The sequence below is a fragment of the Hemitrygon akajei genome, chromosome 2 (assembly GCF_048418815.1).
Source record: "Hemitrygon akajei chromosome 2, sHemAka1.3, whole genome shotgun sequence".
Lineage (NCBI taxonomy): Eukaryota > Metazoa > Chordata > Chondrichthyes > Myliobatiformes > Dasyatidae > Hemitrygon > Hemitrygon akajei.
This window is the reverse complement of record NC_133125.1, coordinates 158719565-158734184: the sequence shown is the minus strand read 5'-3', so window position 1 is coordinate 158734184 and position 14620 is coordinate 158719565. Positions and strand designations below refer to the sequence as shown.

At 44.9% G+C, this 14620-nt stretch overlaps 1 protein-coding gene across 1 annotated transcript in view; it reads left to right on the top strand.

Annotated features, from left to right (window-relative positions):
- LOC140737834 (CD166 antigen-like) overlaps positions 1–14620 on the top strand; it is a 58466-nt gene that overhangs the window by 19225 nt on the left and 24621 nt on the right. The window contains exon 6 of the mRNA XM_073064525.1: positions 10585–10767. Within this exon, the coding sequence (XP_072920626.1) occupies positions 10585–10767 (183 nt within the window). The remainder of the gene's footprint in view (positions 1–10584; positions 10768–14620) is intronic.

The window sequence follows — 14620 nt, the reverse complement described above, 5'->3', positions numbered from 1 at the left end:
TAACTTTTATCAATGTGTGATGGAGAGCATACTGGCAAATGGAATGACAGTGTGGTACTCTTAGCTGTAGCAAGACAGAACAAAAAAAACCACTCCAACAAGTGATTAGGTCGGCTCAGCACATCATTGGGACTCAACTACCGGACCTGAAAGTAATCCACAACTATCAATGGTGATGGTGTGCCCTTCCCATCCCATCCCGGACACTCTGTTCCATCTCCGGCCATCTGGTAGGAGAAACAGGAACACCTTAGCCAATTCATTCAGACTGAACTGAAAAATAGATTCTCCTCGAGGGCTGTTTTACAGCTGAATAATGCTACACCCAGTTTGCTAATGACCTTTGAGTGTCATGGACTATCAAAGTCACTTGTTAATGTGAATATGGATTTTTTAATGAAGCCATACCACATGCACTGCAATTATCTGTTTTGCACAGACTGGAGTAGCAACGCATTCTCATTGTCTTGAGCAATGACAAAGTTCTATTCTGTTCCATTCTATTGTATTCTATGGGTCTCCCTTTTCAAAAGCTTCCACCTCGCCCCCCTCCCCCCACACCCAACAGCTGATCATTGCAAAGTGCTGCCATTATTTTGTCTTCACCTGCCTCAGACCAAATTTTTTGTTCCTCTTTAACTGCCAACTTTGATTTGTACCCACATGTTTTGACAAACATAACTGGTTGAAAGCAGTTTCTCTGTATCAGTGCCTTGATTGTTTAAACGGTTACCTTCTTCCTGTGTCACATTAAACATTTCATGAAACACAGTGCACGTCTGAACACATTCCTCAGTGTAAAGTCACCGTTCACTTCCACATTTCTTTGCCTCGTTTAGAACCACATTTGTGCAATATATCACACCTGTCCTCCCTAGAAGTAAACTGTATCTTTGGTTCTTTGTTAATCTTCAAAGGAAGACAAGAATAGACAGATATTCTCCCCATAGCTTTCATGTTGATGTGGTTTCTTAAAGAGACACTACCACCTGTTAACAAACATTTAGTAAATCTCTACCTCTACCTCCAACCTCCAACCTCCAACCTCCTACCTCCTAACTCCTACCTCTATCCCTCTACACCTCCACCCCACCCCTCTTCTCTCTCAGCATTAATTAATTTCCTTCCAATACAGACATAATTAACTCCAACAATCTTGCCTCAAACACCAACTAATACACACATATACATAATTTCTCTCCCTCTTTCTCACTTTCTCTCTCCCTTTACCTCTCTTTCTGCCTCTCTGTCTATCTCTGTCTAACTCAAAAGTTTTCTAAAACTTTCAAATTTACAGAGCATCCATAACTGCAGGTGCTAAAACCAGTTCAGAAACAAATCATGACTCAATCTCAAATGTTAAATAGACACAGCAGTTTAAAGCAGAATTGCCCAATTCAAGGAGACTCTAATTCTGGGATGAGGGTCTTTTGTTCCATGTCACAGTCTCATTTAATCTAAATCCTGATGTGATCCTTCTATCTCCTCACACATCTTCCTTTCCTGAGTTTACGAGCCAAGTGAAGAGACATAGTTTCCACATCCTTCCTGTAGTGAGGTGACCAGAATTGAGCACAGTACTCCAAGTGGGGTCTGACGAGGTTCCTATATAGCTGTAACATTACCTCTCAGCTCTTGAACTCAACCCCATGAAGGCCAATACACCATATGCCTTCTTAACCACACAGTAAACCTGCGCAGCAGCTTTGAGTGTCCTATGGACTCGGACCCCAAGACCCCTCTGATCCTCCACACTGCCAAGAGTCTTACCATGAATACTATATTCTACTACCATTTTTGACCTACCAAAATTAGCCACCTCACACTTACCTGGGTTAAACTCCATCTGCCACTTCTCAGCCCAGTTTTGCATCCTGTCAATGTCCCACTGTAACCTCTGATAGCCTTCCACACTATCCGCAACACCCCAACCTTTGTGTCATCAGCAAATTTATTAACCCATCCCTCCACTTCCTCATCCAGGTCATTTATAAGAATCACAAAGAGAAGAGGTCACAGAACAGATCCCTGAGACACACCACTAGTCACCAGCCTCCATGCAGAATAGGTCCCATCTACAATCACTCTTTGTCTTCTGTGTGCCAGCCAGTTCTGGATCCACAAAGCAATGTCTCCTTGGATGTCATGCCTCCTTACTTTCTCAATAAGCCTTGCATGAGGTACCTTATCAAATGCTTTGCTGAAATCCATATACACTACATCTACTGCTCTACCTTCATCAATGTGTTTAGTCACATCCTCCAAAAATTCAATCAGGCTCATAAGGCATGACCTGCATTTGACAAAGCCATGCTGACTATTCCTAATCATATAACGACTCTCCAAATGTTCATAAATCCTGCCTCTCAGAATCTTCTCCATCAACTTACCAACCACTGAAGTAAGACTCACTGGTTTATAATTTCCTGGGCTATCTATACTCCTTTTCTTGAATAAGGGAACAACATCTGCAACCCTCCAATCCTCGGGAACCTCTCCCATCCCGATTGATGATGCAAAGATCATTACCAGAGGCTCAGCAATCTCCTCCCTCACCTCCCACAGTAGCCTGGGGTATATCTTGTCCAGTCCCAGTGACTTAAACAACTTGATGCTTTCAAAAAGCTCCAGCACATCATCTTTCTTAATGTCAATATGCTCAAACTTTTCAGTCCACTCCAGGTCAACCCTACAATCGCCAAGGTCCTTTTCTGTAGTGAATGCTGAAGCAAAGTATTGATTAAGTATTTCTGCTATTTCCTCCTGGACACTTAATTGGTCCTATTCTCTTACGTCTTATCCTCTTGCTCTTCACATACTTGTAAAATGCTTGGGGTTTTCCTTAATCCTGCTCGCCAAGGCCTTCTCGTGGCCCCTTCTGGCTCTCCTAATTTCATTCTTAAGCTCCTTCTTGCCAGCCTTGTAATTTTCTAGATCTCTATCATTACCTAGTTTTTTTTAACCTTTTTTAACTTTTCTTTTCTTCTTGACTAGATCTTCAACTGCTTTTGTACACCATGGTTCCTGTACCCTACCATCCTTACCCTGTCTCATTGGAACATACCTATGCAGAACCCCATGCAAATATCACTGAATATTTGCCACATTCCTGCTGTACATTTCCCTGAAAACATCTATTCCCAATTTATGCATGCAAGTTCCTGCCTGATAGCTTCATATTTCCCCTTACTCCAAGTAAATGCTTTCCTAACTTGTCTGTTCCTATCCCTCTTGAGTGATATGGTAAAGGAGATAGAATTGTGATCACTATCTCCAAAATGCTCTTCCATTGAGAGACCTGACACCTGACCAGGTTCATTTCCCAATACCAGATCAAGTACAGTCTCTCCTCTTGTAGGCTTATCTACATATTGTGTCAAGAAACCTTCCTGAACACACCCAACAAACTTCACCCCATCTAAACCGCTCAGTCTGGGGAGATGCCAATCAATATTGGGGAAATTAAAATCCCCCATCATGACAACCCTGGCATTACTGCACTGTTCCAGAATCTGTCTCCCTATATGCTCCCTGTTACTATTGGGTGGTCTATAAAATACACCCAGTCAAGTTCTTGATTCCTTCCTGTTTCTAATTTCCATCCACAGGGACTCAGTAGACAATCCCTCCATGACTTGCTTCTTTTCTGCAGCCCTGACACTATCTCTGATCAGCAGTGCCATGCCCCACCTCTTTTGCCTCCCTCCCTGTCCTTTCTGAAATGTCTAAAGCCTGGCACTCTAAGTAATTATTCCTGCCCCTGAGCCATCCAAATCTCTGTAATGGCCACAACATCATAGCTCCAAGTGCTGATCCACGCTCTACGCTCATCTGCTTTGTTCATGATGCTTCTTGCATTAAAATAGATACATCTCAAACCACCAATCTGAGCGCATTCCTTCTCTATCCCCTACCTACCCTCCCTCTCACACTACCTATAAGCTTACTCTATTTGTGAGCCAACTACCCCTTCCTCCATCTCTGGAGGTACATGGAGCTTAGAAAAATAGAGTGGTATGCAGTAGGGCCGTTTCTAGAATAGGTTACATGGTCGACACAACATTGTGGGCCGATGGGCCTGTAATGTGCTGTAGTTATCTATGTTCGAATTTAATTGCCATTCAACCATATCCATCAGTACAAACAAACAGCATTCCTCCAGGGTCAAGGTGCAAAATGCAGTGCCAGCTCGCAAGTCACATACAGTACATATAATTACAATACCAGAAAAGCATGCAGTCTCACAAAATAATGTTGCCCAAGCCCTGAGTGTCATCGCCTGTAGATTGATTGTGCATGAGATGTTGTCCTGGAGCCATTTTTCTGCTAGAACAAGCACACAGCAGTTCCTCGTTGCATGCTAGTGCAGCTGCAAATGAATGCCATCCAGCTTGTCCTCCACCGAGTGAGCATGAGAGAGTAGCACTGACAGAAGTGGCCAGTGTGTCTTCCACTGAGTGACCACTAGAGGACAGCACAGAGAAAAGTGGTCAGCATGTCTTCCACTGAGTAACCACTAGAGGGCAGCACCAAGAAAAGTGGTCAGCTTGTTTTCCACTGAGTGAACACTAGAGGGCAGCACAGAGAAAAGTGGCCAGCATGTCTTCCACTGAGTGAACACTAGAGGGCAGCACAGAGAAAAGTGGCCAGCATGTCTTCCACTGAGTGAAAACTAGAGGGCAGCACAGAGCAAAGTGGCCAGCATGTCTTCCACTGAGTGAACACTAGAGGGCAGCACAGAGAAAAGAGGCCAGCTTGTCTTCCACTGAGTGAACACTAGAGGGCAGCACAGAGCAAAGTGGCCAGCCCCCAACCCAGCTAGGATTCTTGCACGCCAACTCTCTACTCTCTCCCACACCAGTTCTGGCATCTCCTCCCCTGGGAGGCTGCAAATGGTGACCCCACAGCATGAGAGCCTGGTTGACACAACAACCAAAGCCACTCAGCTTCAGCAATGACCTAGTGAAATGGACTTGCATTACCTGTCATTGGAACACCACAGTCTGCATAAACACAAGAGATTCTGCAGACGCTGGAAAATCTAACACACACAAAATGCTGGAGGAACTCAGCATGTCAGGCGGCATCTATGGAGGAGAGTAAAGAGTCCGACGTTTCAGACTGAGACCCTGTGTCAGGCCTAATGAAGGGTGTGAGGCTGAAACAGAAGGTGGTTCCTCGCCCGCACAGAGGATGCCTGACTTGCTGAGTTCCTGCAAGCATCTTCTGCCTGCCATTGATTCTGTGTTCCTTTTCATACTACTTCAATGTACTTAATGAAGTGATCCTCTTGGATGGTACACACCTCAGTACCTGTGACAACAATGAACCAATTATTGATTATCTGTCTCTGGCCTTTTGCGTACTTGACGCACTGACCTCCTTGCTGACAATCAACACCTCAGGTGTGTGTGCTTAACTCTCTGCTCTACTCTCTCTACACCCAAGTCCGTGTGGCTGGGCACAGCTCAAATGCCATCTATAAGTTTGCCAAGGACACACCTGTTGGTGGCAGAATTTCAGATGGAGACGAGGAGGCTTGCTGAAACGAGATAGATCAGCTGGTTGAGTGGTGTCACAGCAACAACCTTGCACTCAGTGTCAGTAAGACCAAGGAATTGATTGTGGACTTCAGGAAGGGTAGGTCGAGGGAACACACACCAGTTCTCATTGGAAGATCAGAAGTGAAGAGGGTGAGCAGTTTCAAATTTCTGGGTGTCAACAGTTCACAGGATCTGTCTTGGACCCAACATATTGATGCAATTACAAAGAAGGCACGTTAGGAGCTTGAGGAGTGTTAGTACGTCACCAACGACACTCAGAAATTTCTGCAGATGCATGCTAACTGGTTGCATCACGGTCGAGTATAGAAGGCCCTCTGCATGGGATAGGAAAAACCTGCAGAAAGTTGTAAACTCACCCAGCTCTGTCTTGAGCATTAGCTTCTCCAGGACACCTTCAAAAGGCAATGCAGCAAAAAGACAGCATCCGTCATTAAGGACCCCCATCAACCAGGACTTGTCCTTTTCCCATTGCTACCATCAAGGATGTTCTTAACATTTCAGGAACAGCTTCTTCCCCTCTGCCATCAGATTTCTCTCAGTACTTTTCTCTTCTTTTTGCGCTACTTATTTAATTTATTTCTGATACTGTAATTTCAAGTTTTTATTATTACTATGTATTGCTGCCACAAAACAACAAATTTCATGGCATGCAGTATGCCAGTGATATTAACCTTGATTCCGATTTCTTCTCTGACTCTGTCTCCATTTCCTTCCTTTCCCACCTTTTTAGTCCAATCATCTGTTGGGAAATATCACCAGGATATCGTTCCACCATCAGGAAACTCCTACTGATCACACCAATTCGGTCCCTCACTGCGGCTTTCACAGTATCAGCTGGAACTCAAGTTCTTTAGTCCATCAGCCTATTTGAGCTCCATAGTCTGCTGGGCATCGGGGTGGAGATTCATCTCTACCAAAGGAGGTGTAAAGCACCCCTTCGCTCTGTACCCTGCAGGCCTGCAGCTTGAGCAAGGCGTAGCACCTTCCTAGCATCCGCTCGGGGGCATGTGAGGCCAGGGAGCAAGTGGAAGGTGGAAGCCTGAGCAGCCGGAGCATCTCACCAGCCCTGGTTATGCAACCATGGACACCAGGCCCATTACCAGACTGTCAGGAACGGGGCCGGATGGACCCAAACGCAGGACCCGGAGTCCGGAACCCTCAGACCGGATCGAGAACCGGAACGCGGATTCCGGACTGGACAGGACCCTGACAAAGGCCCATTACTTTTTTTTATATATTAGTTTTTCAAAACATTTTACAAATTAAAAACCCCAAATCCCAATGAGGAACATTAATACAGTGCAAAATTAAGCATACAATGACAATATGCTACAAAGGAAGAGAATTTAACAAAAAAGCACCTAAATTAAAGACAAGTAAGCTTAGTATTCTCCCCAAGCCCCACAACACAAGAAAAAACAACAGCAACTCCAGACCAACCACAACACAATATAGAGAGTATAAATCAGGACAGTCAAACTCCCAGACTGTGAATACACTTAGCAACAGAGGATAATAATTCCTACTACCAGAAAAAAAAGGAGCTGAAAGCAAGGGACCGAAAAGAAAAAAAAACCCTAGTCAAGAGGAAGGTTATGAAAGTACTCAATAAAAGGTCCCCAGACCTTATGGAACTTTAGATCCGAATTAAGAACTGAATAATGAATTTTTTCGAGGTCCAAGCAGGCCATAATGTCGTTAAGCAATTGCGCATGAGTGGGCGGGGCAACATCTCTCCATCTAAGGAGGATCAAGCGTCTAGCCAGGAAAGAGGCAAAGGATAGTATTCGGCATTTGGTCAGACCCAGACATGAATCTGTCTCACCCCAAAAACCGAACAGAGCAATTAAGGGGTTTGGTTCTAGGTGCTGATTCAGAATACACGATAATGTAGTGAAGACATCTTTCCAGAATTTCTCCAAGCTAGGACAGAACCAGTACCTATGGATGAGAGAGGCCACGCCCCTCTTGCATTTATCACAGAGTGGACTAATGCCAGGGTAGAATCGAGATAGTTTAGATTTAGACATATGGGCTCTATGAACAATCTTAAACTGTAAGAGACAATGGCGAGCACAAAGAGAGGTTGAGTTAACCGATTTGAGAACTGAGTCCCAGCTCTCCTCGGATAAGGAGATATTTAAATCCTGCTCCCAGGCCATTTTAATTTTATCCACAGGGGCCCATCGTAAGGCTGCTAGTTTATCTCAGATAATTGATATTAAACCTTTACCTAGTGGATTAATGGAAAGAAATAGGTCCATAGCATTTTTCGCAGGCATTTCAGGAAAGTTAGGAATTAAAGGAGCAATAAAGTGTCGGATTTGGAGATATCTGAAAAAATGAGCGTTAGGCAGATTGAACTTAACAGAGAGCTGCTGAAAAGAAGCGAAGCGATTATCAATGAAAAGATCTTCAAAATGTCTAATGCCCTTCCTATACCAAACATGGAATGCTGAATCGTACATAGTAGGAAAAAAAGGTGATTATGTGCAACAGGGCTGGAAACGGAAAAACCATGGAAACCATAGCATTTCCTGAACTGAGCCCATATACGCAAAGTGTGTCTAACAAGAGGATTAGCTATTAATCTGGGCAGACTACTAGGGAGTGCAGAGCCAAGAAGTGCAGAGATAGATAATTCTTTAGTGGAGCTCAACTCCATTGACACCCAATTAGGGCACTCGGGTTGGCAGTGGAAGAAAGACCAAAAGGTAGCACAACATATATTAGCTGCCCAATAATATAAACGAAAGTTAGGTAAAGCCATGCCACCCTCTTTTTTAGATTTTTGGAGATGGATTTTATTAATTCTAGAGCGCTTATTCTTCCACAGATATGACAAAATAATAGAGTCTAAGGAATCAAAAAAAAAAAGACTTAGGAATAAAAATTGGGATAGATTGAAATAAGTATAAAAATTTGGGGAGAACATACATTTTAACAACATTAATACGACCTACCAAAGACATAGATAGAGGTGACCATTGTACCAGACTCTGTTTTATAGCATATGAAAGATTGGCAAAGTTTTCACAAAAGAGATCTTTAAACTTCCTTGTGACTGTAATTCCAAGATAAGTAAATTGATTATGGACTACTTTAAAAGGGAGATCACGAAATGTTAGTTCTTGTGCTTCTTTATTAATTGGGAAAAGTTCACTCTTATGTAAATTAAGTTTATAGCCAGAGACCTGGCTAAACTGGTCAAGAAGTGAAAACATTAGAGGTAGGGATGTAGACGGATTTGAGAGAAAGAATAGTAAGTCATCAGCATAAAGAGAAACTTTATGCTCAACACCCCCTCTCCAAATCCCGGTCAATTCAGGACAGTTTCGAAAAGCCAGAGGTTCTATAGCCAAATCAAAGAGAAAGGGACTTAAGGGGCATCCCTGACAGGTGCCACGTTTGAGATTAAATACTTGGGATTTCTGAAAATTAGTTAGAACAGAAGCAGTAGGACACAGGTACAGCAATTGGATCCAGGAGATGAAACTTTGACCGAGGTCAAATTTTTCTAAGACTGCAAAGAGGTAGTTCCACTCTATACGGTTAAATGCTTTCTCCGCATCGAGGGAAATAACACATTCAGGAATCCCAGTTGGAGGTGAGTATAAGATATTAAATAAACGCCGAATGTTAAAAAAAGGGAGACGGTTTTTAATAAAACCTGTTTGGTCATCAGAGATAATGGAGGGAATAACGGTTTCTAATCTATGAGCCAACACTTTAGCTAAGATCTTTACATCAACATTGAGCAGAGAAATCGGCCTATACGAGGAACACTCTGTTGGGTCTTTGCCCTTTTTTAATAGAAGAATAATAGATGCCTCATTGAAAGAGGGTGGCAATTTGCCGTAATTAAACAAGTCAGATAATACTGAAAGTAACTGAGGAGAAAGAAGTGAAGAGAATGATTTATAAAATTCCACAGGGAACCCATCAGGTCCAGGAGATTTCCCTGAGGACAGTGCAGAAATTGCAAAAGATATTTCTTCTGATGATATAGACGCATTGAGTTTGGCTTTAAAATCAGATGAAAGTGAAGGGATATTCAGATTCTGTAAAAATTGATCAACAGAGATATTGTCATTCAAAGATTCAGAGGAATAAAGCCGAGAATAAAAATTTTTAAATGCATCATTAATTTCTAAATGATCCGATGTAAAGTCTCCGTTCTCCTTCCGGATCTTTGTAATATGTTGTTTGGCTTTGGAACGCCTCAGCTGATTGGCTAGGAATTTACCAGACTTATCCCCATGAATGTAAAAGCGACTCTTGCTTTCGAGAAGTTGGCGTTTGACAGGTTGAGTAGACAGAAGGTTAAATTTAGTTTGAAGTTCAACGCGCTTCTTGTATAATTCAGGGTTCTTAGTTTGAGCATATATTTGATCCAATTCTTTAATCTGGTTAATGAGGTCTAATCGATCTGCACAGAATCTTCTGTTGAGGTTTGCTGTGTAAGAGATTATTTGACCCCTCAGATATGCTTTCATGGCATCCCAGACAATCTGGGATGGCACTTCAGGTGATGTATTAGTGTTAAAATAAAAAGTTATCTGATCCTTAATAGGCCCATTACCTATAATGGCTGGGATCACCCGTCTTGCATAGACACTGCCCAGAAGAAGTCAAAGGCAAACCACTTCTGTAGAAACATTTGCCAAGAACAACCACGGTCAAAACCAGTATTGCCCACGTCGTACAACACGGCACATAATGACAACGATGAGTGTGCATTCCGGGGCTCGTGCACACAACATATGCAGCTGCAGTGTCTAGGGGATTCATAGCTTTCTCAGATTTGGAAAATGGATCTCAGAGACATGGTTGAAGTATATGAAACAAATCCAGACAATTACAAGCAAGCCCTTCGATGAGTTGTGCAATCAGACTTGAACAATGTTGCTTAAGAACTTTTTTAATGATGAGAGTGGTTTTTAATGAGAGAGTGTTTTTGTGGTTTCACCAGAGCTTCCAAATTTTTCTTTGTTTTTTTTTTTGCTTCTTATTATTTCAGAAGTACAGATCAAAGTTCATAACATAAGGAACCAGAACACCAAGCTTTACACAACCAAGTCAACGCTCTATTATGTCCTGAGCAAGAGGGACATAAACACAGAGTTCTCTTGTGGTGTGTCTTATCCTTCAGAAGGAAGCTTTAAGATGCTGAGCTCCAAGCCCATTCAAGTTGACGTATACTGTAAGTACCAACTCCGTGTATCGATCTCAGGATTGCTGCTGCCTCTAGCAGGCCATTGCAGAAGAAACTTACTCTACTTGATTATTTAGAATGTAAAGTCTTTAATTTCTTAACACTGACTGAAGAGCCAATGGCAGTCACAGCACTGGGGAAACCACAGCATTCGCCACTGCCTTTCCTCCACATAATGCCATGGGATCTTTAATTTCTGCCTGAGGGGTCTGGGTTTAAAGTTGTGGCCGGAGATTAAACCCCTGGTAGAGCAGCAATCCCTCAGCCTTGCATCAGCCTAACATTAGGTGCTTGTCTGCAGATTGGGACTTGAACGCATAATCTCCTGACCTAATGCAGGAGAGTCCAAAAAATCGAGGGTACTGATGAGTGTCTCAGCCCAAAACAGCAACTCTTTTATAACAATAATGAGTACTTTATTGATCCCGCATGGGAAATTCTTTTCTTACAGCAGCAACATTTAAAAACACACAGCAGTGTGCAGACTTATCTAAACAAAGTACAAAATAATAATACCAACAATAACAATTTATCAATATGCAATTACTTGCAATTAAGAGTAATGATAATTCACAAAATCATGAAGCAGAGACCATTGCAGTATGATGTGTCTTCTCCTGTCACACAGAGTTGAACTGTTGCATTTGGTGGGACAGATTTTCTTTAACGACCCTTCTGACAGCAGAGCTGAATGAATCTGTTTGAAAAGGTGTTCCGCTGCTTGTTCAGTAGGTCATGGAGAGGCTGTGCCTGATTGTCCATAGCGGATAACAGTTTGTTTAGTGACTTCCTCTCCACCATTAACTCAAAACAGTTCCTTTCCATAGATGCTGTCTGACCTGCTGAGTTCCTCCAGCATTTTGTGCATATTACTCTGGATTTCCAGATTCTGCAGAACCTCTTGGGTTTGAAATGAGAGGCTGTGAGGGCAAAGATCTAACAAGGACCTGAGGGGGATATTTCTCAGACAGAGGGTGAGAGTGGTGGGTACCAAGGGAACTGGTAGAGCCAGGTAGAATTACAACATTTAAAAGTTAGGAACATGGAGAAGAGTAATCTAGAGGGATGTATGTCAAACGTAGTCAAATAGGTGAGCAGCTTGGACAGCATGATGAGACGGGCTGAAAGGCCTGTTCCCAGAAGATGCTGTATAGCTCAATGACTCCATCCAGCCTATAAACCACAGCTTTCACAGGACCCATCTCTTCCTCCAAGCACTGGCTGACTCCTGCCTCAAATCCAGCCTCCGCATATGATACTCCCTCCTATAGTATTTCACCCCAAGCACCCCAGAGTGAACTAATTCAAAATAGATTTTGGTTTGAGAGGGCAGAGAATGAGAAAGTTGTATCTGTTTACAGACTGTACAGAGTTTAAGTGTGTGTGTGTGTGTGTGTGTGTGTATATGCCGACACAGATGTGTACATACATGAGTGTGGAGACATGCTCATATGTGTGTACAAGCATGGTGTACGTGTATGTATGTGTTTCTAAGCGTGTGTGTACATAACGTGTGAACCTATCGTTCCCTCCCATGCCGTACTCCTGCCTAGCCACGAGATGGCGGTGTTGTACCGCTTTTGAAAAAACCATGGTTCTGCAGTATGAGATCTGCTGTGAGCTGGGATTGCAGCAGGAGTTTAAAATAGATCAATTTGCCCTGAAAATATGAACGGGGAAAATTATTTCGGAACTGAGTCGAAAATCCAGTAAGAGAGCAGTGGCTAGCGGCTACATTGTTCCAAGCTATCTAGCGTTAGCTGTCGGCCGAGGGAATAAGTTTATAATCTGGTCATGGTAATTAACTTCCCTGAGAAGTGGTGTGGCAGGTTTTGTCCTCCATCGAATATACTGTGCAGTAAAATGGAAGTTTTCTAAAGGAAGGAATGCAGGCATATATTGATGGGGAGATACTATGGGGTGGGAGGAGGTCAAATGGGCAATCATTCCACTGGAAGTCTGGAGCATAACTCACAGTACAGGCCTCTCCAATCTAAACCCATCTGCCTGCAGCTGATCTAGCGATCCCTACGTTTCCTGTCCGTTCATGTGTCTGTCTCAATGCCTCTTAAATGTCCCGATTTTATCCGATCCACTACTTCCCCAGGAACCATGCTGGAGTAAAGGAATAAACCTTGCTTTGTACACCTCCTTAAAGTGCTGTCCTCTCACATTTCACCTGTCTCCTCTTTCCTGTTTATTCCCAACTGCCCTGGCATGGACAGAACACTTTGACAGGCATGGTGGATGTTGACAGCCCAAGCCATGCAGTCATTGCCATCCCTGGCATCGGGTGCTGTGCCAAGGCCCAGCCTGCTGATTAGTGAACTGGAAGCTGGGTTTGTCCAGTGGTTCTGTCACACTGTGCACTGGCAATGTCAGAAACCAAGTGTGGAGGGAAGACAGGCTCCATGTAGAGTCGACCACCACAGAACCCTGCTCCTATTGCTGTTGTGCTCTGCAGCCACGAGCAGTGCCTCCGTCCTGTCCCTCAGCCCTGACGTTTCCAGCCTCCGTGCTGTCCCTCAGCCCTGACGTTTCCAGCCTCCGTGCTGTCCCTCAGCCCTGACGTTTCCAGCCTCCGTGCTGTCCCTCCGCTCTGACGTTTCCAGCCTCCGTCTTGTCCCTCAGCCCTGACGTTTCCAGCCTCCGTCCTGTCCCTCAGCCCTGACGTTTCCAGCCTCCGTGCTGTCCCTCAGCCCTGACGTTTCCAGCCTCCGTCTTGTCCCTCAGCCCTGACGTTTCCAGCCTCCGTGCTGTCCCTCAGCCCTGACGTTTCCAGCCTCCGTCCTGTCCCTCAGCCCTGACGTTTCCAGCCTCCGTGCTGTCCCTCAGCCCTGACGTTTCCAGCCTCCGTGCTGTCCCTCAGCCCTGACGTTTCCAGCCTCCGTCCTGTCCCTCAGCCCTGACGTTTCCAGCCTCCGTCCTGTCCCTCCGCCCTGACGTTTCCAGCCTCCGTGCTGTCCCTCAGCCCTGACGTTTCCAGCCTCCGTCTTGTCCCTCAGCCCTGACGTTTCCAGCCTCCGTCCTGTCCCTCAGCCCTGACGTTTCCAGCCTCCGTCCTGTCCCTCAGCCCTGACGTTTCCAGCCTCTGTCCTGTCCCTCAGCCCTGACGTTTCCAGCCTCCGTCCTGTCCCTCAGCCCTGACGTTTCCAGCCTCCGTCTTGTCCCTCAGCCCTGACGTTTCCAGCCTCCGTGCCGTCCCTCAGCCCTGACGTTTCCAGCCTCCGTCCTGTCCCTCAGCCCTGACGTTTCCAGCCTCCGTCCCGTCCCTCAGCCCTGACGTTTCCAGCCTCCCTGCAGTCCCTCAGCCCTGACGTTTCCAGCCTCCGTCTTGTCCCTCAGCCCTGACGTTTCCAACCTCCGTCCTGTCCCTCAGCCCTGACGTTTCCAGCCTCCGTCCTGTCCCTCAGCCCTGACGTTTCCAGCCTCTGTCCTGTCCCTCAGCCCTGACGTTTCCAGCCTCCGTCCTGTCCCTCAGCCCTGACGTTTCCAGCCTCCGTCCCGTCCCTCAGCCCTGACGTTTCCAGCCTCCCTGCAGTCCCTCAGCCCTGACGTTTCCAGCCACTGGTGGGACTTTCTTATGTCAGCCAGCTGATATCTGACGATGGGACACTCCTTGCTGTGGCTTCTCCTGCCATGGCGTTGGTCCTCTGGCTCTGCTTCACCCACTTCCATTCATATAGATGTGTGTGTGTGTGTGTGTGTGTGTGTGTGTGTGTGTGTGTGTGTGTGTGTGTGTGTGTGTGTGTGTGTGTGTGTGTGTGTGTGTGTGTGTGATACTTTGAATAAGATTTAGTTGTGAAACAAAGAAAACTCCCGCTGGTAGCCAGTGCTGACC